Raw genomic sequence first — 27,827 nt, 5'->3', positions numbered from 1 at the left:
GATGCTTAATTAAACACGTGTAAATGGTTTGGACATTCATGGGGGTGGGGAAGAGACTGGAGAAAGGAAAATTTTAAGCCATGTAATAGACACTTTCCCCTCAGCAATTTTTTTATTTCCATTTGTCACCAGTCTGTATGGGTATGTTTCTTCCTGAAGTGTGACCCAAGCAAAGTATAAAATGGCTCATGGTGAACTGTTGTTTCAGTTAGTGGGATAAATTCAACCTTAACTAGAAGGAGGAAAAACTTCCATTGAAGTTCCACTGCTTAAACCCAGTGGGTGTTAGTGCTAGCAGGACTTTCTATGGAATTCACAAATGCACAAACATCATGTCCAGTGCCACAGGGCATTTTTTGCAGAAAAAAAAAAAGAATGAACTTGGCGAGTTCTTTAATTTTAATCTTGAAGTATGCCAACCAGAATTGCAAATATTGTCCTTGTACGTAGTCATGGCAATAAAACTGGTGAACTCTATTGCCATCTGCAGGAGGGAAAACATTCTTCTTCTATAATCACCCCGGCCAATATTTTTATGTGTCCCATTAAAGTATGCTATTTGCCTGTGATATACTCCTCACCGGCCTTGTCCCCACGTACAAAGGGTGTTTGTGTTTGCAGGGCAAAACAATAAATTCTCCATACTTGTCTGCATTTTCAGTACAATATACAGGCTTGAGGCCTTAGCATCAATGCCTTGTAGATGGCCCATAACTGCATGCCCAGTGTGTGCTGACTTATGAAATAAAACAAAGGTTACCATGATTTTCAAGTCACAGTTAACATGTCTTTCAAAGCTTGGCTGTTTTGCAGAGTATTGACCTGCATCAATTTCCGTTCTCATTTTATACGCTAAGTTTATGGTCAGAAAGGGGGAGCTTGTATCTTTTTAACCCTTCTAGCTTTTTAAGCTCCTGCTGTAGTCAAATATGGAGCACAATAGAAATATGCACATAAAAACCAGAGGCAGATTGTAGGCACACAGATATTTTTAATAAGACTTCTCCAAGAGGGTAAGCTGCACAATTCTAGCAGCTCAAAGGGGCACTTTCAATACTGGGGATGAAATTATGATTCCCCTGAAGTCAACGGCAAAACTCCCTCTGAGTTCAGTTCAGGATTTCACCCTTCCCATACATTATGGCCAGAGCTGGTATGATTCCCTTGTCTTAAGATTTCATGACATTTCCCAGTATAAGATATTGTTTCAATTGCCTTTGTCAGACTCTATGTGAGCTGACATTTCCCCTGCACCCTCCAGCAGCCTCCTATGCCTGCCTTGTGTGCCCCCAATATCCCATGCCTCCCCACTTGGCTGTATCAGCAAGGTGCTGTGAGAAAGGCAGCCTCTGCCCACCTCCCTTTCAGCAGCTCATGGGTCAACTGCCCTCTCTTCTGGCACCATATCTGCCCCAGTGGGTGAAAAATGCAATTGCAGCTTCCCGTCACGTCCCCTGTCAGAATATTTTTCAGGAAGAAGGGTTCTTTCGCAAGTTGGGGGCGCTTCCTTTCAAAGGAACCCCGGCTACGTGGCTGTTTTGCATTTCGAAAACAGCACTTCTGGAAGGGCGAGTGGCTACCAACATGCCAACGAGGCACCAAATATGCAAATCAGTGCCTCTTTTGCATTTTTGATTGGCCTTTTTTGCATGCCCCTTTTGAAATGGAGGAGCAGTGTAGATGTGGCCAAAATAGTGTCTTTGGGGGTGATGTTAATGCTGCACTCACGCATATAGAACATGTAAGTGCTAGCAAATACTTAGGCTCTGAGCAATCAGCACTTGAGCATCTCGGTGGGGCACTCAAAATTAGTGGACCCTTGTGACCTTACCCTGTTTCAGTTACCCAACTGTGCACTAGGGATAACACAAGCTGTGTATGTGTGTGTTCTGAAGTTAAACCCATTAATGTTTGTGAAGCCCTTAGATATCATAATGATTGTGCACCAGAGTAATGCCCATAATGAAATTAATAATTCTGCCTTCAGAGCATAGTGTGCAATCAATAAAGCCTAAAGTCATACACTGAACAAAGGGAAAGTAAAATATCTGATAGGTACTTATTCAGGGAGCACCATTCATCGTGTGCGTGGACCAAGGTGGCTGTGTGGGCAGGGGGAGGTCTGATGGAAAAAATATGTGACCATGTAATTACTGTGTCATAATACAACTGCAAACAGGGCTGAATTAAGGATGTGTAGCCATCCCCTAACAGCTGAGTGCTAGACTCTGCAACCTTTATGTCTTTTAAAGCACAGCTTTGTGTGTGTGCTGTGTAATTCATATCTGTAAATACATCAATGGGATTGCAGACATTTAAGGCACAAAGATTGCTGTGGACCATATTAGTCTTAAGCGTTTCCAAAGAAAGCCAACCTCCATCACCAAAAATACATAACATGATTGTGATGGTGGCTTATCAGCCAGTTTAGCAAAGGAGCTATACCTTTGACTCGGCAATGATATAGTGCTGCGCAAACATTTCTCTAGCACTTATTCATGTGGTGCTAGCACCTTAATGGGCTGACTTATTGTAATTTATGTGCCTATGAAAAGTTAATATAATGCAGAAATGGGAAATTAAAATTATTGCTGCCATGAGCAACCTTAGCAGGTCTGCCCCTCCCTTCGATCATTCTTTCATTTCTTTCACAATTGTGCTTGCTGCTTTCTAATGTTAGCTGCGCAGTCTGTCAACTCTTAAGAGCTGCAGTGATAGTTAGCTCTTGATGGAGGATTGGACATGAGGATGGCTCATGGCTAGCAATACTATGTGCATTTTCATGTTAACGGTACTAGTCACACAGATAAGCTGAACACAAGGTAAGACAGATGCGAAGCGAAAACCAGTTGAGTTTTCCGAATGAGACATTCCACGTATTTTGTTTGCAAACTAACTTGTAGGCACACCTGTACCTGGCAGCATACTCCTCAGGGGGCTTGTAGAGAAAACAGAGGAAAGAAAAAACATTTTAAACAGCCCTCCCCAGAACAGATTCAGCAAGGGCCTGGGCAGAATCTGACACATAGGATGCAAGAATCCCAAGCACTGTTATCATCTGGGGGCTGACTGCTTACGTGGCAGTTCTGGAGAAAAGGATTTGGGGATTATAGTAGACGAAAAGCTGGATATAAGACAACAGTGTGCCCTTGTAGCTATGAAGGCTACCAGCATATTGGTCTGCATTAGTAGGAGCACTGCCTGCAGATCAAGAGCCCTTATTCAACACTGATGACACCACATCAAGAATTGCATCATGTTGGGCTGCCCACTACAGGAAGGATGTGGACAAACTGCAGAGTCCAGTGGGGGGCAATAAATACAATTAGGGAGTGGGTGCACATGAGCAGAGGTTGAGGGATTTGGGCTTATTCAGTCCGTCAAAGAGAAGGGGAGGAGGGTTTTGATATCAGCCTTCAACTACCTGAAGGGGGGTTCTAAAGAGGAGGAATCTAAGTGGTTTCCCAGGGGAGCTTGGCATGCTCCATTAACCCCTTTATTGCTTGTTGCTTTTTGCACTCTAAACTGTGGGAAAAAACCAAAGCAGAGTTGGTCCTTTATCCTTGATTACAATGTTCTGGGGCTTTGTTCTGCTTGCTGCTTATCCAGCACAGCCTTTTCTGTCCTCTTTGTGGAGAGGGAAGGGAAATGCTCTCACTTGGTCTCATGCATAGTTTTATTTTATCCTTAGAAGACTCCCTGATATCTGCTCTATGTACTCTGTATTGCTTGTGGCTTTCACATGGAGCCCAGGCTTGAAGTAGTCTTGATTCTGGCAGAACACCCTTGTGAGCAGTGTTGGTTTTCACAGTCCATGGGCTCTATTAAAGGGACCCCATCCGCCTGAACATCCTGTTTTCATTCTAGTTAAAAGTTATGTTTAATAGACCCATGACTGAAAAAGGACCATTGCTCCTTATTTTGTCATCTGTTGCCTTTGAGAAAGAAGGCGTAGCTCAGTCATACAAATCTTTTGTCAGCCGTAATTGGCCCCCTCCACCGGCTGTGACAGGAGACCTGAATGCAGGTCCATGTGGGTCCCATATCTAGGACTCAGCACTGGTATGATCACAGTGTTGACATCCACCAATACTCAGAAATGAGTCAGACACACTCTCCTCCCACTGAGAAGTCAGGACTGTAATGCTGAAATTGTGAAATTCAGTATGCAAGTTTTGCGTTCCTTTTTTGTGTGTGTTCTGAGCCCATAGGTGAAACTCAAGTCATGTTTTCAGGCTTTCTGACAAGCCAGGAGGGCTAGAAACTTATCAAAATGAAATCTGAGATTTATCAAGTACAGGAGTGGGGGTTTTAATGAACATAAGATGTGATCATTGTGATAGCTGGAAACGATGTATTCAGAGGCTTTCAATAAAACCAGTTGTGATGGCTGTAACCAGAATGACATAGTGACTGGAACAAGTGGGCAAAGCTGAGAAATTCACATGCTTCCATGAAGCTCCAGATAGGTTTCTCTTTGCAGGTATGCCTGCTACTTTTGCAGCATCCTACACCGAGGTTCCATTTGGATCTTTCTAACTGTGCCCACCAAAGTGGAGTCCCAGCAGCTGCGGGAACACTCTGCTTTCTCAAGACACAATTATGGGGCATTATCAGTGAACAGGATTAAAAAAAGGGACTTACAAACTTGTTTGTTTAAGCATTTAATTAATCAGTTTTCAACCTAAGTCGCGTACACCATATCCCCAGCTGTTTCCAGGTAATACCCGTATAAGCACAGTAGCGTGTACGCTGCTGGAATACTTTTTGCAACAGGTTGCATGAACTTTAATGGAAATTATGTTTCATGGAAATCCAACACCCCCCCACCCCCGGTTCCCCAGGCAAGAGGTCTCAATGCAGTTGTCAGTACAGGTACAGTGTCAATTAACTTACAGTGAGCTTCATTTATTTTTTTACAGCCTCTTTCCCCAGAGTTATTCCACTAGTTACATTCCCCTCTCTGGACACCACTGGTTTTTGGGTAATTCACCACTGTGTTAAAAGCTCAGAAACACTGCAGTGGTCTTGGTTAGTCCAAATGAGCTCAGTGCTGTCAATGGGGAAACCCAGCCAACAGCAAGACAGATCCATTGCGTTTCCAATTTTTCTAATGAGCTAGCCACACAATCAAAGCTGAAGCCTTTTATGAGAAAGTCAGTGACTGCATGCAGCTTGCCTGCTATGGCAAAGGGGTCTGTGAAGAATACAGAATATGCTGCTTACTCAAGAAGCTCATATAAGGGCACTGGAGATGATTTTCTAAGAGCAATGCAGTCTTTAGGCATCGTTAGCATTTCTAAACGCTCACTAGCAGCAGCCTTGAAAAACCAAAATCAGTTTCACCCTTGTTCAGACCTGGGACAAGAACAGGTCACCTCCAGCAGCCAGTGGAAGAGCCAAGGATCAGGTTCAGGAATTCCGGCAGCAAATGGAGAGGGCTCCTTTACCAGAGCATCTTCATTAGCATGACAAGAGTTTATTGGGACAGATCCTTAGCAGGTGTAAACAAGTGAAGCTCCATCAATGGATTAATGCCAATTTACAGTCAGCAAGATCTGGCCCACTGACTGGACAAGGCATGCAAATCAGTATCAGTTAGGGGCAGATTATCCAGCTACTGCTCAGATGGATTCTAGTGTATGTATCAGGCTACAATGAGTTGTAACTAGTGAGCCAAGTTTATGGAGCTGCTCAGTTAGAACACCCTACCTCCAGGATTAGGAATCAGGTGCCACTAGGCAGTAACAGTCATAAGTTTTCCTCTTTTGTTTTCCAAAGACACGACTGTAAGCGTCTATCATGGTTACTCATGACAAAGTTACATTCAATAGAGTTTTTTTCTCTTCCTGGAATTCAGACATATAAAATAGCAAAGCTCTCAGTTTGCATATCTAACAAAATACTGTACATTGCCCAACTTTGGGAACCAATAACAACAGCCACATTTTTAAAAAAAATCTAACCAAAGCAAAAAGACCACTGGACAAATTTTAAATATGGAAAAGAACTGAAACAAGCAGAAGGGCTTTACTCTACAAGAGATGAGTGCGAAAGAAATGCCAGCAAGCTCCATTTCCTTGTCCAACAGAGGTGGAATTCAGTGGGAATCATGCAGGGAACTGCTGGAAAGGGCTTTATAGCTCAAATGCTGGGAACTTGGCTTTCGTTGGTACCAAGAGATCAGCAAGAAAATATATTGTTCCAGCCATTCCTGAAGGAAAAAACAAAAATAGGTATTTTTGAAAAGGGAGAATCTCACTGCATGTAAGTAGTATTATACACTAAATCCCTCCTATGCTGCGGGATGGCGTGTGTGTGTGTGTGTGTGCGTGCGTGCGTCCGTCCATCCCACCCTAAGCACTGGCTCCGCAGCTGCCATTGGCTGGGAACTGCAGCCAATGGGACCTGTGGGAGAGGTGCCAGTGGACAGTATGCAGAGCCATCTGGCCACTCCAACACCTAGCAACAGAGGGATGTATCACTGCTTCTGGGGAGCTCCCAAGGTTAGCATCACATGGAGCTTGCACTGCAAACTACCTCCCACATCCCAAACCCCAGCCCTGAGCCCCCTCCCACACCTAAACTCCTTGGCAGAGTCCATACCCCCTTCTGCACCCCAACACTCTGCCCAAGCCTCAAATTCCCTCACAGAGCCTGAACCCCACCCACTTGTGCACCCTAAACCACTAATTTCTGGCCCTGCCCCAGAGCCAGCAACTCTAGTTGGACCCACACCCTTTCCCACACTCCAACCTCCACCAAAGCCCAGTGAAAGCGAGCAAGTAAGTGAGGTGGGGAAAAGCAAAAACAACTGAAGAACAGGGAGACAGAGGGAGTGGGGACAGGGCCTCTGAGGGAGGAGTGAGGCAAGGGCGTTCGATTTGGTGCAATTAGAAAGTTGGCAACTATACATCCTAGTTCCAGTGACTTAAGTGGTTCTGTGATTTATGGTGGCTGTGGAACAGGTCCAGGGTGCCCCCTGCTGGCAGACCCATGGAGCAGCTTAGGAATCTGCATCTAGGCATGCCAACTGGGGCCCAGTCATGGACTGGTTCTATGGCTCCTTTTGTTCATTTCCAGCCCTCCCAGAGCAGATGCAGAAGAACAAAGAATTCCAGTTATAGCCCTTATCCACTGCTGTTAAAATCTAACTCAGAGGAGGACAAAACAGTGGGAGTGAATCTCCTGACACTGAATTTATGGGGCCCAAATGAAGTTACTCTAAATTTATCCCGGCGTTGAGATCAGACTCAGGATTCAGAATGTAGTAGGGAGCAAAGACTGGACGCAGATTACCTTCAAAGAGAGAGAAGGGAGTGTCTGGAGTCCGGCACCCATGTGTCCCATAACTCAAACACCACTCTGCAAACTGAGGAAGGAAGAACAATGCATGCAGACTTTTCAGCTGACAGGTCATGGAGGTTAAAAATATAGACAACACACACCCTCCCTTCTCACTGCAACACCCTGCAGATCTCCACCTCAACTAGTCACGACAGTAGAGCAGGAAAGTGGCTGTTGCAAAGCACTGCTGTTGATTGGTGCCTACCAGACTGATGGTCTGAGAGACAGTGATGAGAGACACAGTAAGGACCAGACTGGCTAGTGCTAGCTATATCTCTGCCAAGCTAGCAATCAGATTACAAAGGAAAGTGCCATCATGCAGAGTGCAGTGTCAAACCACCCTTCGAGGTAACTGGGTGAAGAATCACAAAAAATGAGCCATCCTGTAGCACCTTAAAGACTTATTTATTAGGTAACGAGCTTACATGGATAAGACTCACTTCTTCAGATTTGGAGCACAGAATAAGAATCTAGGGTATACATAGTGGGGGGAGGGGGAGAAGAAGACGAGGTAAAAGAGAGGTGGGGAGTCACCTGCCATTAATAGGACCTTTGGGAAGTAAAATAAGGGAAGTGGGATGGGTGCCATTCCTGCAAATATCAGAGGTGGGGAAATAGTCCTTGTCAGGTGTATGATAATTGAGATCTTTGTTACCTGATACATAAAACTGTTAGTCTTTAACTGTGCTACAGGACTGCTTGTTTTTACTGCGGTGCTACAGACTAACATGGCTCCCACTCTGTGGCTGAAGGACGTAAGAGATATTCTACGGTAGCCTGACCAGTTCTTCTCCGTAAGGAAAGAGGGGCTGTGATTTTTCTATAGGATAACTTATTTAAAAAGAGAGCCATCCCAGCCAGTGTCCACTCTCTGCAGGACCCGGGGGCAGCAGTCTCTCTGTGCCTGCTGCTCGGACAGAGGCTCACCTTGCAGGCCCGGTACAAGTATTTCATGTCCTGAGTGAGATTGTACAGCATCAGGAAGGCGTAGGCATTGCCAGCTGTCCCATGGCACAGTCCGTAACCTTTCTTCAGCAATCCCCACTGCCAGATCACCTCTGCACATTGCAAGGCATCATTCAGATACTGCTGTTCAGCAAACACCTGTGGAGGTTAGAGATTCTTAATCTCTGCAACTATCCCCTCAGCAGCCAGGCTCGCGGGGGCAGAGGCAGGCCCTGTACTGGCTTGGTTCGTTAGCTCCCATCGAGAGGGAACTCTCCCACTTCAGCAATGGCACTGCGACTTTACTGTCTGCAGTCAATATTTTTGAAAGCAATAAATGAAGCAGCGTCCCCATGACTGAACTCACACCAAGCTGCTGCCATTAGTCACTGGCCACAGAATAAACACAACACACAGCTGACTCATCGAGAAATGAGAGCCTCCAGCTTGGGGAACAAGACACTGGGACACATTCGGAAATCATTCGTTAGAAGTCTGATTTGCATTTGATTGGGGCGTACAGGTGGGCATGCCTGGTGTATTATTTCATTGGAATATTACACACCCTGGTAGGGCAGGGCCTCCTGGCTTGAGGTTTCTCCGAGACCAAGTCCCACATTAAAAGCTCTCCTGTCACCATTTCCCAGGACATCGGGTACCTTATAGGCCTGTCCAAGCATGTAAATCACACCAGGTGCCCCATGACACCAATGGACAAGCAGGTCTCTGGTATCATTGATACAGGGCGGGTAGTTGCCTGATGGGAATTTCAGCTGGCAGACATAATCCACACTGGGTTTGACTGTGTTATGCAACTTCACTTGGCTCACGCCAAGGCTTGGCTGAAAGGGACAGAGAAGAGAAGCTGTTAAAATGGAAAAATTGGTCTGGCATCCTCAGGACCTGACTGGTCCCAAGTGAGAGAGTTTGCCAGACCAGGGGAGGTCACTTCCAGCTCCCACTGCCACTGGTCCCCAGCTCCGGCTCCCCTCCCAGCCCCACCGGCCCCATTTTGAAACAAGATTTAACCTGAACAAAGGACAGCACCTGATGGACAACTGTCCACAACTGGCACCAGTGAGACATCATTAGTAGCCAATGAGAAAGTTCCTCAGGCATACCGAGTTCTAACTGGAGGGCATCAGAAGTGGAACAGGTGGGAAGGTCTTTTCTCTCCAGGAGCCTCTCACCTGCATTAGATAATAATAAATTCCTGCCAGGCCATGCGCGGCCCCTACGTAATACTCCTGGTACCACTCATACATCAACGGGCTCTTGCTTGTAAAGTTTCGCCTTTTGGCCAAGCTCTCCCCAGATGCCACGACCTCATCACTGACCTGCAGGGAGAAGCCGCATGTGAGTGATTGCCCCCCCAGAGATACATAGTCTCTCCCCTTCAGTCTGGCAAACAAAAGCCAGCACAGCAGGGATCAGCCATGTGCCTTTGTTATGCTGAGCATGGAAAACACTGCTTGTGGATAGTGGAGTGGAATAGGGACTTCTTGGATTCTGGACACAGGATCTAATGGCATAGGACGGACATTTAACACAATACCATTTTGGAAGAACAGGGCCTGCAGCAATGGTGGAGTTTCCACGTTGTGGCCTTCACATATCATAACATTTTCACATATGTCAGAGTTACCTAGATGGGCATCTATTTTCACCCTTCCAAGGATGTACAGGGTGGGAAGTGACAGAACAGAGGCCATATGAGTAGGACTGGGGCGGGGGGGTGCTAATTCCACCTACAATGGAGAGCAACAGGAGAAATTGACAGGGTACCTGTTGAATAAAGTTCTGAGGGATTTTTTCTTTTCTGAAGTGCTTGTTCACAAACAGCAGCGCATTCACATATCCCATGCGCCCATAGAGCATTTCATCAGGCACTCGTGGGTCAAGTTTGTGCAGTTGAAGCAAGCTGGAAAGAAAGATTCAGATGAGGAAGTAGATTAGCAGAGATTAGCTATACAAAAACACACCAATAGTAACTACAGTTGAAGGCTAGACTAGGACTATGGAGCCCTGAGTTCAGGTCCCAGTTCCTCCATAGATTCACTCTATGTGACTTTGGACAAGTCACTGAATCTCTCTGCACCTCAGTTCTGTAAAATGGGCACAATCCTTCATCTTATCTACTTAGGTAGTCAGCTCTTCAGGGCAGGAGCTGTCTATTAGATATTTGTACAATGCCCAGTGCAATGGCTCAAATGGGGATTCTAGGGCTATGTCTAGATTGCCGAGAACTGTCGGCAAAAGGTATGCAAATTGCGCAACATATTTGCATATCTCCTGCCGACAGTTCTGTCGGGAGAGTCCTTCCTGACACCTGGCCTGTCCACACAGGGCCAAATGTCAGGAAAATCCCCCTCTGCTGAGACATCCCTTCCTCCTCGGAGAACAAGGAAGACAGGGATGTTGACAGAACGCCCCTGACATGGCAGACTTCTGTCTAGAGACCTCCAGTCTCCTGGCAGAAGCCTGCCATCTAGTCACAGCCTAGGTGTTACTGGAAACCAGGTGATATTGATAATTGACTGTGAAAACCCAATGGCTCCCTCACATTGTTCCCAAAGAATTGGGGCCATCTCCTGAATGAGAAGGGAAGGGGCAAGGAGGCTGGGGGGAAGAAATGTGAATCACTTAGGCACAGTGGAGTGGGAATGGGGTGGCTATGAAATAACTAGCCTCTATGGGGCACAGGAGGCGGGTTAACTACGTATAGTCAGAGGTTCAGTCCAAGTGCAAGTACTAAAGGCTTCTTTCACTGGAGTCACCTACTGCAGGAGTGAAATTATGGACTGCCTGACAACACCAGATGTTCAGCACACAGACAACACAGACTGGGGCACCCAACAATCTGAAAAGTCCTAGGGTCATTTATCAGATGCTCAGCCCGCAAATGCTGGTGACGTTCCTGTCTTAAGGACTGACCACACTTAACCCGTGTGACCCAATTGCTCGAGATGTAAATCACCCGTCGAGTTTGTCTCTCGCCACTTTCCAACAGTGCTCCCCAGTCAGAGTCGTGTGAGAGAAAAGTGAAGGCTTAGCATCAGCGCTTGCTCTAGGGCAGGGCATTCTTTTTTTAAAAAAGGTGCGATGGTCAATAGTCCCGAGTCCCCTGGGCTCAGTTTGGAGGGTGCTGTGTTCTGGCTACCCCTAGCACCAAACCTTTGCTTGGTGTTGAATGCAATGTGACTAGAGACAAGGGTCATGAGGTGGATTTGGGCCGGGCCTCCCAACAGGCAGCTGCTGAGTGCTGTGCTGCTCTCTGCGGGATGCTTCTCACGCTGACTTCTCACCCTGCCTTCTAAGCATGGGGGGGCAAATGCAGGTGGGAGCAGGGGGTATATGCCTGTCTGCCACACACTCCCCAGAATCAGGCTGAGGCAGGAGACCTCCCTTCCCCATGCCACTGCCCTCGATCCCCGGTGAGCTTATTTCCAAGGAGGATGGGGGGGAAGCAGCCGACGTGTGTTCCCCTGATGGCTGAGTGGGAGGAAAGGTGTATCTGGGGTGGTAGGTGTCTAAGGTTTGGTGCAGTGCCTGGGGAGATACCAGAGCATGAGGGACAGGAAGTGGATGGAGGTGTTTGGACAACTGGCTGGGTGAGAGGGTGGGTCAATGGTACGCCATGGGCAGGGATCGTGGGGAGCTTGGGAAGAGCTCCCTGAGGTAGTTCGGTGAGCGAGGGGTCTGGAGCAGTGGAAGAAGGAGGAGAGGAAGCCTGCCAAGTATTTCCTGCCGGCATTATGGGGACTGAACCACAGAGTAAAGGAGATCAAGCTGCCTGACAGCTCTGACTGCACCCAGAATGCCACTGTCCAGTGCACGTGTGCGTGTGCGTGTGTGAGTGTGAGAGAGAGAGAGAGAGGGAAAGAGAGAGAGAGAGAGAGAGAGGTTCCTCACACTTAGATACCACAGCGACTAAACCAGCCTATTCACTCAGCTGCTGAGCACTACGAGTCTCTGGAAGGAAGGGGCCATGTGTTAACTGTGCATCAAGACAGATTCTTTACACCAAGGACTCTAGAACAGTGGTTCCCAACCTGGGGTCCGCGGAAAAGAAAAAAGATAAATAAAAAGATCACAGAAAATAAGTTGAAAACAAATTGTAAAGTTACCATCCATTATTATTTTTAAATTAAAATATCTTCCAATAATGTTATTAACTGCTGTCAGAAAAATCTATGTTGTGGTTTCCTTTTTCATTTAATAAACTGCACAGAGTGGGTGGAATTGGCTTGGGGGGGAGTCCACAAACAGTTTGACGTGGTCTGCAGGGGTGATTGGGGGTCCATACTAGTGAAAAAGTTGAGAACCACTGCTCTAGGAGCAAACACCTGATCCGAAGGAGAAGGCAATAGCATGAAAACCCTGGAACATTGTCTGTAAGAACATAATCCAGGTTTTCATTGGCTGTTGGAAAAATCAGCTGCCTTGAAGTGTTACAGCCCACTGGGGATAAAACACATCTTTTAGGTCATGAACTCATTTGGGCAAGTGCAGGTAGCGCCCCCCCCCGCCCCCGAGCCCCACAGGAGACGCTTGTGTATCTTTCACTGCAGAGAAAACTCTGCTGAGAGGTTGTCCTCCACTTCTGTACAGCTGGAATGCACTTGAAAACACAGGTTACCAAAGAGAAACAGGCATAGTGATTGCTACCCCTCTCAAGAGAAAACTAAGAGCTTTTCAGTCCAGAACCCAGCAAACACTCCACGAGCTCAGTAATAAATTCCATCCACATTCTGTGTTTCGATTAATGGAAATATTTCATGTAGCAAGCAGCTTTCTCTGTTTAAAAAAATATTATGGCCTACTCTGAACAATTGGGTGGGGGGGAGCAGTACGAATTGACCAGACTGTTACTTCTTGAATACCCCATTTTCTTTTCTCGCCTTGCCTTTCAGAAGTAACCAACCCATTTCCAGTGCTCTGTCTTCCCGACGCCATTAGATGGCAGTGCAGAATTAATCTGAACTTCTGCTCTGCCACAAAACTGATGCAGTCTGCAGAAGGGACGCAGCAAGGGACAATTATAATAAAGAAACATGATTTGGGATCTGTTACAATTTGGGGTTTAATTCCCTACTCAATTGTACATCACAGTTTGAAAGAATGGTGTCCAGATGTCCCTTTTGTAGTCAAATATATCTACATCACATTAGCAAGCTTCACCAATCTGACACAATGTTGACCAATGAAGTATATATTTCCTAAATAAAGAGAGGACTTTTGTCTTTGGCTGGTCCAAGCTGCATATTTCACGAGCATTTAACTCATGCCAAAAAAGAATAAAATCATAATCTTAATTAAAATTAATGGGAACTGGATTTCCAAATCTTTTAGGCCATTCTAAATCTCTCACCCACTTCATTTTTGAACAATAGTGCTATCTGATACTTATTCCCAGATAACTGAGGCATACACTTCTACAGTTTTTAGGAGCTGGCAGATTTGTTTACTGGTTGGCTTTGCCAAGTTATTATTCATCATTTTAGAACTCCTTTTATCATGTACCTTGATGCCTGATAACTGAATCTGCTCCTCTGCTATGTGTTTTCTTCCTCTATCTCATGCTAACCCTCTTCAGGGAGCATATAGTGTCTTTTGTTTAAAAAATAACAACAAAAATATAGATGACAATGCATTTAAAAAACAGACATAAAATAAAATGAAAAAGCTTAAATCATAAACTTAACCTTAACCAAATCTCCTTTTAATTGTAGCATGGAGCTGATTAAAAAAAAAACAAAACCAAAAAAACCTCACAATTCAAAATCTTCTCCCTTCCCCCCACAAATAATGGGGAAAAATATGAAATATTATCTCCAAGTTTTTCCCCATTTACAACCAACTACAGACCTGGTTTAAAGTTAAAATAACCCAACTGCTTCTGTTTAAGATTTTGAAAAATGGAAACATTTACAACAAGCCAACAAATGACGTGTATTTCCACCAGCTCTTGTGCTCTGGCAATCAATACCTGTGCAATGCCAGTAGAGCCATTCAAAAAACAAAACAAAAGGCCAGTTAGTCAACCTGACTCGGTTTAGATCCTTAACAACAAGTCTGTATTTAGGCTGTGAAGCCTGTTGCATGCTTCTTGTCCAGCTAGTGAGGCCTCTCCTTCAACCCTAACAAGCTTGAGAGGGATATTCAGCATGGAGAAAGCCCAGTGGTTTGGACATGCATCCAAAAGCAACATTAGGTGGGCAAAAACAAACCCTGAAACGTTACCGAGTGATGCAGGCTTCTGACTGTGTCTTGTCCTGTAATTTGTGGTACACTACAGCAGCCACTGCCAGAGGTCCAGCATCTCCGCACAAGAAGGTGATGGAGCGCTTTGTCAGACAATTCAAGCTCTTCTTCGCGTATGCCTCTGCCACCTGGAGGTAGGAAGGGTCTCCATAGACATCATGCAGGTGCAAGTAAAGCAAGGCAATGCCTGCAAAGAAATAAATGGGTTAAGACCAGGGTACGGATCAGCTGTTCTGTTGCTCTACCCTGATGCTATATATGTTCATTGCACTAATTTTAAAACATCAAATCCCAGCTGCTTATGGTGGAGACAAAATATTAAAAACAGATTTATTGGTCATCTTGTCTCCACCAGGACAGTAATATCTTCTTTTGCAGCTTGCCCACTGGCGAAACATGTCACTTCATCTCTGGGTCTCAGTTTTCCCCATCTGTAAAATGGCAATAATTGTGAAGCATATGAAATGTAACTTTTTAATGTTCTTTTAGACCAGCAGTTCTCCACCAGGAGTCCTGGGCTGCTGAGGGGTGGTGTGCACACTTCAGGGGGTCAGCCAAGAATGGCCAGCATTAGACTCACTGTGGTCCAGACCAGAGATCCTAAGCCTCACCATGCAGGATTGCACCTGTGGACAAAGCCAAAACCTGAGCACGTGGCTTCATTGTGCCCCTTTTGCTTTGTGGCCCTGCACAACTGCCCTGCTTGCTACTCTTTTATATGCAGACAAGTAATTTTTGTGCCAAAGCTGGGCTGTAGCATTTTTATAGCATGGGGGGGGGGCAGAGAGAAAATGGTCAACAACCTCTGTTTTAGATCTACTGCTGAAAAACAAACACTCTTTAAAAGGTATTATAATATATTTTATTAAAGAGACAGTCCCCCCCCAAACAGAAATATCAAGTAAGAATTCGCGATAGCCAAGAAAACATTTGCAATACAGCAGCTGTTCTCACCCTCAACCACCCTTGGGCACCCCTTTCCACAGCATTGTGCCACCTATCAGCTTCTCATTTGTCCAGGACTTCTCTGCCATTCAACGCTATGGCCACGTCTACATTACCACTCAGGGCTGATCTTCCAGGGTTCAATTTTGCATGCCTGGTAGGGACACATGAAATTGACCTATCATGGGCCAGCCATCAACCCTGGCACTCCTCAAGATAGTGAGGATTAGGGGAGATTGACAGGAGACGCTCTCCTATCCACCTTCCTCAGTGAGTGTGGCCAGGTAAGCTGATTGCAGATAAGTTGATTCCAGCTATGCAACTGCAGTAACTAGAATTGCATATTTGCAATTGACTTACCTGCTTTGCATAGACCAAGTGTCAGGGAATGGCAGGATGCTTGCAATTGCCTGACAGCTGTTGGTGACTGCTAACTTAGAGAAGCCATGGGTTAAACTGGGCCTTTATAGAAGAGGCAGAGACTAGGAATGGGTTTTATTTCTTGCTGCACAGAGGATCAGCTGTTTTCAATAAAAATGTTGTGAACAACGAGATAACTCCTTCATACACACAGCACACACTAATTCTGAGTGCAGCCCTTGTCTGAAAATAAATAAAAGCTATTTAAGAGCCAGGAAAATGCATTCTCCTGCCCCGACTCTTTCATACCGGCTACATAAACAATGCTGCTGCTAAAAGGCTATGCCACTAGCTTTGCCTGGAGCCTTGCTCTGTCAATCCCTCATCCCATTCTTTAAAGCTGATGACTACATAAATGATTAGTCATCAGTGTGTTCTTATTAGAACCTTCCTTCCAGACACCCGCTATTTGGAAGGCACTATTAAAAGAATCTGTGGGCTCAGGACATTCTCAAAGAACATGTATTGGGAAGCGAGTGGCCTGCATCGCTCCGGGAAAAATCTCTTTTCGCCCTTCTCCGTATGCTTTCCAACTCATTAACCATTTCCAAGAAGACACAGGTCCTGTGTTTAAGCCTAAATTAATAGAGCCAATCCCTGCAGATTTCAACGCAGAAAAAGAAAAGAAAAAAAGCAGCCTGAAAAATTACTTTCCACTGTCCTGGGGACAATTTTAAATTTAGATCATTTTCTCATTTTGCATGGGTAATCGCCAAAGCTTCATGCTACAGACAATTCAATTTCACATGTATATTAAGGGCAAATTTCCATTTCCTGCCAAAGTTAATAACCTTGTCCACTCTCAAAGCAGTTCAGCGTTAGTATTTCCACAGAGAGAAGCTCAGATGTACAATACCGTCATCCAAATTTGTAAGGATGTGGACAGAAAGCTCTTTTTTTTAAAGGGGAGGGTTCACATTATAAGTAGCAAACATGTCTCCCCATGACTATTTAGTACCTAGTACTATCTTTATGTTCTCAATAGGCCTAATGTCCACTTAAACAGCTCATACTATGGAGTTAAATGTTTGAATATTTAGCTTTTCACTTTATAAGCAGCTATTTGAACAAGCTGCTATTTATGTCACTGCCATGGTAAACCAAATGCCAGGACTGAAGGATGGAAAAATAAAAGAACCACATGAGTTTGTTTCTTTCTTCCCCCAGTTTCTCCAAAATATCTCTGTTGACAACTCCGTCCCACCCACCCTGAACAATGGGCAATTGATTTAAATTGGACTCTTTTGGCAACGGCTGCAAAAGCAGCAAAACATGGGTAGGTTTGAGAGGTTTTGTGTAACTGGAAACAATGCCACCACTTCCCAAATGGTACGACATTTTCTCTACACCAACAAGGTTTCAAAATCTGCTCTAGAAATGATTCCCTAGAATACTACCTGGTATGGAGAGGCAGGCCCACTGACGGGGTGGGAGAGGGGATTGGCTTATCTACAATCAACTTATCTGGTTGTCCTCACAGAAGGAGATCGATGGGAGAAGCTCTTACGTTGACCTCTCTTACTCCTCACGAGATTGAGGAGTTCCAGGGTTGACCGTCAAGCCCTGATAGTTTGGTTTTGTGCATCCCCACTAGGTGCATAAAATCGAATCCCAGAAGTAGTGAAGGCATACCCCAACACGCATACAAGTTAGGAGCTGAAACACCCCTGTGGATCTGGGTTTTATTCTGTCTCTGTGCCTTATGTCACTAGGGCAAATGAAGACAGTAGTACTGTCATATTTCACAGGGGTATGCAAGGGACAGGGGAAATGGACAGCCAGAGAGAGATATTGGATTGTGTATCTTCTATGTCACTGTCCTTTCCTCAAAATGAACAGGATGGGATTTCCAAATGTACTGAGCGTTGGCCTAGCTCTGCTCCCCTCAAAGTCATGGTGTAGCCTCTCATGATTTAGGCCCTAGGGTAATAAACTGTTTGGAACACTACATCTGTCCATCTATCCCCAGTGAAAGGTGGTCTGTTCACAACTGCTTGGCCCTCCCCAGGCACAGTAACTTAACCAGGGAGAGTTTAATACACAAATCAGAAAGAATGATTATCTTTTACCTTATTAGGGCTTTAGCAGTTCCTCCAGAGCCTCCTGGGAACAGCCTGACTTTCAGCATTCCTCAGGGTCACATACACCCTCTGCTATTCTTTGCAGCTCTCATCTTTTCTGGTGACTACAGATGTGGCTTTGGGAATGGTTTGGCAAAACCCTGACTCACAGCCGCTGGGGAGGGAGAGCCATTGCTTGAAGGCACACAGCACACCTTCCTTCCATGCCCTTTCCCCGCCAGAAAAAAACAGGGAGATACACATGGGCTTTGGTGTATTGTTTGTTTCAGAAGAGCTCAGGGTCCCAGAAGCAGCTGAGAACCGCATGATAAACTAGCAGCTCCTGTGCATAGATTTTCAGTGCAGCCGAGTAAATAACAGCTTGAAACCATAATAATGGCTTAGAAAGGTCAACATGTAAATTACTAGTGTCCAGGGGCTACCATGACTTGCGCATTTTTTTTTTAACATGTTGTCTACCAATGTTGAAACAAACACATTTCAGGCCCAGGAATGGCTACCCTGCCTCTTGCTAGTTCAGGCAGACCCTCTGCTGCTTCAATGTGCCACTGTCTGGATAAACAGATGCTCAAGAACCAGAAACAACAGGTGGCTAGAGGATCCGCAAAAGCACAGAAGGCCCAGCTTCTCTTAGCTCCACTTCAGCTTATGGATGAGGCTCACAGACTGAGGGATACAGTAGGATCCAATGGACGGGGGTCTGGATGAGTAATCTGGTTACCTGGTTCTACGCTGAGTTCTACCAGTGGCTGGTTGGGTGACCTCCGACAAGTCACTTCTCCATTTCTTTTCTCATCCACTGTCTTGCCTATTTAGCCTGTTCAGAGCTGTGCCAATACACAGACTGCAGTGGTTTAAAAACAATTCTCTAATGGACCAGTGTATCACCTCAGAAGAGGCTTACTTAAACTTAAATCAGTAACGTACATGCAAGCTGTACTGATAGCAGCCAGTGTCTGCACAGAGTTTGACATCAATTTAGTTAAAATGGTTAAAAACAAAACAAAAAACCCTGAACTGCTCCAGTTTGGGCTATAGGCCTTACTTGTGGCTCAGTACACTGTCCTGATTTCTCTTGGGGACCATAGCTTGTACTGTAACACCAATTAAAACTGTGTTCCCCAGGTGTTTGCTCATTACTTTGGATTAGCTCAGTTCAGCAGCTTAAGTAGCAAATTTCTGTTATTCCTGGGCAGTGAAAATAGGGAAATTCCTCCCCATTACACAAATGCCTCTTGGATTCCCAGACACAAATGTGGGCCAGCAGAATGGGGTTCTTGCATGTGTACAGTGGAAGGAATAGACAGAACACATCTGGAATCCAATCCCAGCATATGCCATGTATGCCTAGGCATAATGGAGTACATTCAGGTATGCTACATCACGCAGAGGAAGAACGTTCACTGAAAACCATAGCTATTCATTTCATATATCTCTGATTAGCAGCCACAGAGTGCTGACTGATTTCAGACGCCTGGGTGATGATTTACATGAGAAGATACTCAACAAGCCTTTTCTACATAAGCAATTAAGAGGAAAAGCTGCTGTCATGGCCCAATTAATTTTCTATCCAGAAACAACCTTGAATAAATTAATCTAGCGACATTTAGCAGGGGGAAAATGGATAGAGAGGAACATCAGTGTGTTCCATTTCTCTGGCTGAGACCCACAGGAAATCCTTCATAGTCTTCTTCTAAATGACAAGCTGAGAAGGTTCTGCACCCGGAAGGAGCAAAGAAGAAGAAACTCGTTTGTGTAACTCCCTGGCAAATGAAAATGGGTGGAAATCCTACCCACAGCATTGCTCACCACTTCACCCTTCCAGTCATTTTCCTTCCTAATCAACACTTGTAGGATTCTCCTTAAGGCCAGTCTATGGAGGAACAACTTCCCCACTTAACGAGAGTTGAACACTTCAAACACTGTAAAAGTCATGTTAATGTCTCTCGATCTTCCAGCCTTACATACTGAACTGTACTGGTAATAGGCAGAATCCAATGTAAATTCTATGCCCACTCCAGCTCACTTAACGGGACTGTCACATTAACAATATCGTTCTTGCACATAGTGCCGTTCGTCCCGAGTGATCTCCAAGCATGTGCAAGCAGGCAGCAATAGAGACAGTTTGGTGGAATCAACCAGCACTTGGATCAGAAGAAACACAGGAGCTGCTGAACAGCAACATCACAGACCAGTGCTGGACAGGAAGCAATGGATACTGGGCATTATACTCCCGGAGGAGCTTGGGTGACTCCTCATGCACTGGAATTTGACCTGAAGACCATGATTCACCATCTTACGAAAGTGCCTTCGAATCAGTAATGGTCAAGTTGTCTCGACTCCAGTTTGCCAACAAAAGCTGGGCACCTCCAGCATTGCTGTGCCTTCCTGCCCCATGCTTGGGCTCGACCAGCAGTGACTACCAGGAAGTGTTCTCTATAGCGAATGGTCAGTACCCCTTTCTGTAGCACGTAGGCACAAACGTAGCCACACTGAGACCAGTAGTATTTAAGATGAAAGCCTGCCAGCTCCCTTGGTAGAGAGTATTAGAGACAAAATGAGCGAAGGAAGACTACTGCCACTATCACATCTTTTCTGCCCATTTTCTCCGTTGCGTGAGTCCTTTTGCTTTCCCTGTCCTCTCCCTCTCTGGACCCAACCCTGACTCTCCTTCCCTGACAGGTGAGTTCTCCATTGCTACCCAACTCGTTCTCTTACTTCTCCCTGTAGCAGGACCCTCTACAGAGAGAAACCTCACCTAGCACCCCAATAGTGGGGAATATGCCATCACACACACCTGACAGAAGTGACATGGTTCAGGGGATGCTAATACCTGTACTGCCTGGGCAGTACCCGTATTGCCTTATCCTGAGATCATCACACCATTAAAGGCTGCAGCAACACTGGGGGAAAAACGGCCTTAGGCGGTGACCACACCAAAGCACCTTGAGTTTGTAGCATGCAATTTGCAGCTTGCCCACAGAAGCTTGAGCAGCCGTGTGCAGAATGGGCTGGCTGCCCTGAAGGGGTGGCCAGCAGGGGCTGGGCAGGTCTGTCCTTTGGGCAGCTGCAGCTCCTTGCTTCCCATGCTTCTGCAGGCCCACTACCTGTGTAGCGCACTAACTCTACGAAAGCTAGCACAAGTAGGTCAACTGGAGGTGGGAATTGCACCTTGCAGGTGCAGACATAACCTTAAACTTGGGTTTCCTATTGTTAATGCAGACAAACTTGCTGAGCAGTGGGACTGAAGACAAAACCTGTCCTGATCCTGTTGGAGGGAAGCTTGGCAGGGACAAGGGACTGGGGCTCAGTTTTCTAAGCAACACCCGGTGCTCATCATAGAATCAGAAGATTGGAAGAGACCTCAGGAGGTCACGGAGTCCAACCCACTGCTGAAAGCAGAACCAACCCCAAATATATCATCCCAGCCAGGGCTTTGTCAAACCAGGACTTAAAGACCTCTAGGGAAGGAGATTCTACCACCTCCCCAGGTAACCCATTCCAGTGCTCCACCCACCTCCTAGTCATGGCTAGTCAGGCTAAATTCCAGATCTGACATAAGAGCTAGTTTTGGTAGCTCTGAAGAGGAAATAAATAAATAAATCCGCTCCACTACAGAGTTTCCCCTGACTTACACGGTCTTACATTTCTTCTCCCTCCCCTTCCCAAAAATGATGGGCCAGAACCAGTTTTCAATCATTTGACTGGCATTAAAAGATACCCAGAACTAGTGCTGGAACAGCCTGGTGATCAATAATAGTGGTAAAAAATACGCTACTCTGAAATATTTATTGGGAAATAAATATTTGCTGATTTCAGTTCTTGGGCACCTTCCATAAGCAAGCCTGTCCCCCATTACCTACAGCATGCAAAGCTAGCTACGGACGGCAGCAATGAAAGCTCCCACATGCTGGCCGACCCAGAGGGTTCCATCCAAACAGATGGGGTCAGAGTTAAGGCTGAGAGGCATTCGGTCTCCATGTTTATTCAGGCCACACCCTCTCTGCCCCTCCGGTGCTAATGGCAGCTTTTGTCACATGCATCTGCATCCCCCAGGGACTGTCCTGGAACCCATCAGCCCACTTCTGTACAGCAGGTTCACCAACCAGGGAGTAGGGAACCCACAACTTCATCCGAACTGACTGGCTGGATCTGAGCCAGCATCTTAAGGTAAAAGGCTCTAACATTCATCAGCCCTCAAGGCATCTAATTGGCCAGGCTTTTTGTCAGAGCACTTTTGCAGAACAAAACACATGCATGCCCTACATTGCAGTACAAAGGGGAAGGCAGGCAGGCCCAAGCTTCAAATGCATCATGCCTTTTTAAAACACAAGACATGCCAGAGCTGCTTCATGGCATTAGTCTTTTCTGATCTGACTGTGACCATGCATCGCAGGCAATAAAGCAGCACTCTTTTTTCTTTACTAGAGGCAGCAGCAGCTGGATGAATCTAACCTCAAAGGCACTAATGGCACGGCCTCACTCTGCCCCACACAGCTGGTAAGTTGAAATGTCCTTGTTACCGTGTTGCCCTACCTGCCCAGCCAGTGTAGCCAGTGCAGTCCCTTGGGTCAGCAGATTTCAAGCCTCTCTCCATCTGCTGAAGCAGCTCCCTGATCTTATTGTTCAGGCGCTGAGTGAACTCAGGAGCCAGCTGTGAAGAGCAAAGAAATACCGTGCGTAAGTAAATATCAGCAAACAGGATGGGCGAAAGCTCATCAAACTCCTGCGAGCATGCACAGCAGAGAGCATAGCTTATGGAGACCTGGGATTCCTGGTCAGCGAACATAGCCAGAAATGTTCATCTTCTCATGTAGTAAAATGCACTGGAACCTCTAAACTGAGGGATAATCTTTTTTCACAGCTCTAATGTGCCACCTGAGTTCAATGCCAATAGGTGCCTGGGCCCACTGGTGAAACTCAAGGAATTCAAGAGCAGGAAAGTCACTGTCCGGTAAGAAACCAATTTCTGCTCCAGCCAGCGCGCATCCAGAACGCGCTGCAAGATGCAGCTCTTTGGGCTGGCTTTTCACTGACTGCAGCCCTGGGTTAGCTCGTGGGATTCTTTATCCTCTACTGTAGTGGTGCTGCAGAAACGAGTGAGGTACTGCCATTTAATCCCTGCACTTGTGAGGTGATAGAGGGTATTAGTCTAAAACAAAGTACCCAGAGAACTTAGTGCTGGGCAGCTCAGTAATAAGTCACATGGGCTTGAGTCTCCTTATTCACTTCACTATAATAATTCTACTGATGGCAAAAGAGTTATTCCCGAGAGTTCAGGCCCTGCGCTTCTTCCAATCTAAGAACTTTCAACTGAGGAATGGTTGGGAAATTTGGACACTGCTTTTGAATAGCCAGTCCTCTGTGAACTCATTCTGGCAGTCTCAACTAGTCAGCGGTATAAAACGTTTATGCCAATAGCACAGTTACAAAGAAGGAGATGGACCAGACTTGGCTTTCAAAGGGGCCAAAACCAGGACTGGAGTGCCACGAGACCTGGGATCGGCTCCCGGCTCTGGGCAAATCATGGCCTCCCTGTACCTCGGTTTCCCCATCTAAAATGGAGATGATGCTACCGACCTCCTTTGTAAAGAGCTTTGAGAGCTACAACATTAAAAGACACTCTAAGAACTTGGTGTTATTCTATCACAGAGGTAGGTACCCACTTCCCACTGAATGAATGGGAACTAGGTACCTACCTTGTTAGCCAAAAAGAGGTCACATTTTGACCTTTCCCAGTCTTAAGAGAGTCATTCCAGTGACATCCTTCTGAGCCCCCAAATCTCTGTGGCTCTTTAAATTAGATAATATTGACCTTGCTGTTATTAATAAGACAGGCTACAGAGAAGCAATCCATAAAACAGAAATCCTCCCGTTTTCAGCCTTCCACACCCTGCCTCCCAGGCTAAACGTACTCCGTAAAGACTTTTTAGATTTTGGAAACCTAGCATTGGTCAACAGATACTTGCTGTGGCTTTCCAAGCCACTGGATTTTGGTGCGCGAACTACAACCATTTGCTCATTCCCTGTGGCCGTTTCTACACAGAGCGAAAGATGCTACTGAGGCATGGATGCAAATTCCTCGCACCTCATTAGCATAACGTCACGTGATTGGGAGTCCAAAACGCCATGTAGAAGTGCAGCCGCTGGGGGGAATTCTGGAAGGAAGTCCTTCTTCTGGAGGCCCCTTCTTCCCAAAAATTTTTGGGAAGATGGGGACTCCAAAAGGAGGACTTCCTTTCAGAAGCCCCTCTCTGGGGCTGCGCTTCTACATGGCGTTTTGGAGTCCAGAAGAACGGTCTTCCGGACTCCAAATCATGTGATGTTATGCTAATGAGATTTGGGGAATTTGCATCTGTGCCTCATTAGCATCTTTCGCTCCCTGTATTAGCATGCCGCTTCCAAAGGAAGTGGCCTGTGTAGAAACAGCCTATAGGTGTATTTTAATCGCTTTGTCTGGGAGGGTGAAGTGGGGTGAGGAAGATAATGGAACCAAGCAATAGACTGGAAAAGAACAATTTATAAGGCTTAGTTTCACTCATACTGCTCAAACTGCAGCTCATTCATAGCACCATTGGGATCGCCACAATGGAACAAGCAGGTCTAGAGCCAAAGACAATCTAAGTGCTGAGATGTAGTATTGTTCATCACAAGATGGCCTCACCATAGGCTACCAAAGTATCCGCCGTACTATCCACTAATGTGGTAAGAGCCTTGAGCAGTAGCAACAGGTTTGGTTTTAACATGGCTGAGAGCTCAAATACATGAGAATGTCTTATAAATGCCTATCTATCTGACAGAACTGGAAGGGACCGTCAGAGGTCATTGAGTCCAGTTCCCTACACTCACAGCTGGACCGATTCACCATCCCTGCCAGGTTGGTTTTTTTTTTTTTTTCTTTCTCCAATTTGCCCCAGATCCCTACATGGCCCCTCTAGGATTGTGCTCAGAACCCTAGGTTTAGCAAGACAATGCTCAAACTGCTGAGCTATCCCTCCCCCTTATACCAAGGTATGCCTGTGTACATATGTACACAGAGAGAGGGAGAGAGAGAATGAACTAACTTGTGTCAGCTAAGGGAAAAAAAGAAAAAAACAGCTTCAGTTTAGGCAGATCTCAGTTCATCGGTTTAAAAATCTAACCATGTCATGGTCCCTTCGTTATTTTTGAAGCTTGTCACTAAAGTAACTCAGAACCTGCAATCCATGCTGTGGTCTTTAGGTTAATACGTTAAAGAGGGCACTCCTCTCCAATCTCCTGATCTTAACGATTTTGAACTAGTTCTGCTTGTCTGAGTGTGTTTTCCAAAACTTGGCACAAAAAGTGCTTTGTGCAATAAATTGTGATTATTATTTATATAGTCTAGGGAACCTGTGTAAGACACAAGAGATCTGATCTGTTAAATGTTCCCCTAAAGACTTTTCATTCCTATATATAATAGGCTTCTAAAATTGCTGAGAGGATGAAAGTGCAGTGACTCAGAATTGACTCACTGGAGTCTGACTGCAAGCAAATCTCAGTGAAACATGGAATAAAAACTTCAGGCAGCAACAAACTGAGGTAAAACACCAGACGTGCAATGATCTTTACAATTGTTTAAACCCGGGAGTGTAAGATTTTAAGCTGCTCCCTAGCTGTGATGAGACAGAAGCTATGTTGCACCTGCCACAGGGAAGAGTTTGAGGTTTTGTACATAGGACGCATCCTCACAAATGGGAGACTGCAAGTCTCTGCCAAAGTGAAGCAGAAAGCACTGTAATAAATACATGTCAGGACATTGCTTTCTGGCCCTGAGACATACTGCTGAAAAAATACACAGCCAGTCTGAACAGGGTGGATGTGAGGCTGCCAAAGCAAACACCCCATGGTGTTTGGATGCTTCTTTGTTTTCACACTATTTAGCCCTTGCACAGTGCATTTCATCTTCAAAGAGTATTACCAACATTAATTATTTCAGCTTCAGAGGATCTCTGTGTAGGAAGTTTTAATTCACTGTCTGAGAAACTGAAGCAAAGAGATCAAGTGACTTGCCCAAGGCCACTGAGAGTCAGTGTCTAGAATACAAGCGTTCCTGGCTCTCCACACCACACCTGTCCCAAACAGCCACAAGACCCTTTCAACTTACCTTTCCAGGTATTATAACAAAATGAAAAACTGGTTCTAACCCACTAGCAGCATCAGTAGAGATACCGGCACCCATGGGAGATTTAGACATACAGATTATATAATCTCTCTCTATTTTTTAAACCAGCCTACTGAGGCTTTATAACTTCCCCAGGGGGAAGGGTCAGTGTTTCTTTGATTTGTGTCTGTATGGAGCAGTTTTGTGCCCTGTCAATACCCACTAAACCCACAGGGAGTGGCAGTTGGAATGCAAGTGTGTTGTTTCTGATTTGCGCAGAGTCTCAAGGTGTTTATTACACAAGCGATGTGAGAATCCTATTTGCAATGCCACAGATAGCGGCTTTGGAAATTCATCCTTTCCCTATGTATACTCCCTTCTGTAAACTGTTAGCACACCTCACCAGATCCAGTGACTTTGATCACCATACAGCACTGCCCAGGCGCGTGGACTGACCTTTTCCTCCTGCATCCAAAACTTTGACCTACATTAGGATTTTATCACTAGCCCTTTGCCTCCCCCCACCCTACAAAAATGTAACTCAGTTTGTGATTTCATTGGCAGATTAAACTACACAGGATGGGAGAATGTTTTGAGTAACTGAACGAGGACAATGGCAGGTACGTGATTCCTGACCTGGCGTAGATGCTTGGGTATGTGTACGAGAAGGCCAAGGAAGCTCATTAAAAAAAAAAAAAATCACCTCTAAAAGGTCCAAGACACTATCAACACTGAACACGTACGCCCTGCCTCGATGCATTTTAGAGGTGCGATCCCTGCCTCTCTCCGCACAGGATGGCCACAGCTGCCCTGCCATAGGAACAGGGGAAGGAACAATTAAGCTCACAAGCCACAGACCTCAGTGAAGAAAGTGATGGAAAATCAAGTCACTTTAGAGCCCTAACTCACCCGCCCCGAAGAGTCAAAGTATCCTGTGGCCAAGGATTTGTCATAGTCTGCATAAGGGTTCGGGAAGGCCCTTTGAGCCATAATGGCAACAGCAAACCTGCAAGAGAGCGAAGAGAAAAGCCTGGATTCAGTTATTGGAGCAGGCTGAGCCTCCTGCTTGCTGCTCTTACAGCTACCTGCCCCCTCCCCGCCAGTCCCAGCTGCCTCTGAGCTGCAAAGCGGGCAGGCCAGAGCTGCAGCAGCCCCTGCATGCTGCACTCAAACGCAACACACAAGAGAAGATCTCAGCACAACAGCCTACAACACTCTCCCCTCTCCCTCCCCACTGCTGTACAACACAGCCCCGGCCGGCAAAGAAAGAGAATCCTAAACACAGCCCCACTGTTCCCCCTCACCCTGCAGCTGAGACAAGAAGCAGCACAGATCTGACTTTCCACCTCCCACTTCCTGCTGCTGCAAACCAATGAGGTCCAGACAGGCCCAGCCTGGAGACACAGCCAGACACACCCCCAGCTCCTTAAAGAGACAGGCAGGGAAATCCACTTTTGCTAGGCATGTTTTAGACCCATGTAAACTTTTGGGCATGGTTCCCAGCGCTGAGCTCGTGAAAGAAGCTGGGCCCAGCTCCTGGCTCTGACCCCAGCACATTGTGTTCTGCCAATTTGCAAAGGATTTTTAAAGAGGTAGAATGGGTTAAGATGAATTCATATTGAATTATTGGGGGAGCTGTAGGTAATTTGTTATTTTTAGACCTGATCCTATTCCTCATCTGCAGCAGAATCTTTCCGTTGCCT

The 27,827-nt window shown here is 45.9% G+C and overlaps 1 protein-coding gene across 1 annotated transcript; it reads right to left on the bottom strand.

Annotated features, from left to right (window-relative positions):
- Nucleotides 1-4,654: 4,654 nt before the first annotated feature.
- On the bottom strand, nucleotides 4,655-27,486 carry LANCL1 (LanC like glutathione S-transferase 1). Its single transcript, XM_075000992.1, has 10 exons — nucleotides 27,429-27,486; nucleotides 27,034-27,130; nucleotides 22,539-22,656; nucleotides 14,536-14,743; nucleotides 10,078-10,213; nucleotides 9,483-9,629; nucleotides 8,952-9,134; nucleotides 8,275-8,451; nucleotides 7,300-7,372; nucleotides 4,655-6,214 (listed from the first exon to the last, which is right to left on the bottom strand). The coding sequence occupies exons 2-10, from the start codon at nucleotides 27,112-27,114 to the stop codon at nucleotides 6,138-6,140; spliced, it is 1,200 nt and encodes a 399-aa protein (XP_074857093.1). The 5' UTR covers nucleotides 27,115-27,130; nucleotides 27,429-27,486; the 3' UTR covers nucleotides 4,655-6,137.
- Between the last annotated feature and the right edge of the window lie 341 nt (nucleotides 27,487-27,827).

This window comes from Carettochelys insculpta, chromosome 8 (assembly GCF_033958435.1).
Source record: "Carettochelys insculpta isolate YL-2023 chromosome 8, ASM3395843v1, whole genome shotgun sequence".
In the NCBI taxonomy this organism is placed as follows: domain Eukaryota; kingdom Metazoa; phylum Chordata; order Testudines; family Carettochelyidae; genus Carettochelys; species Carettochelys insculpta.
This window is presented reverse-complemented; position numbering and strand designations above follow the sequence as displayed.

What these genes read in the sequence shown, in the direction of transcription:
- LANCL1 (XM_075000992.1), bottom strand. Translation starts at nt 27,114, where the DNA reads ATGGCTCAAAGGGCCTTCCCGAACCCTTATGCAGACTATGACAAATCC. An exon ending in ACTTTGACTCTTCGGGGCGG is followed by an intron (nt 22,657 to 27,033) that starts GTGAGTTAGGGC and finishes TGCTCTTCACAG; the next exon opens with CTGGCTCCTGAGTTCACTCA. An exon ending in TGGCTACACTGGCTGGGCAG is followed by an intron (nt 14,744 to 22,538) that starts GTAGGGCAACAC and finishes ATTTCTTTGCAG; the next exon opens with GCATTGCCTTGCTTTACTTG.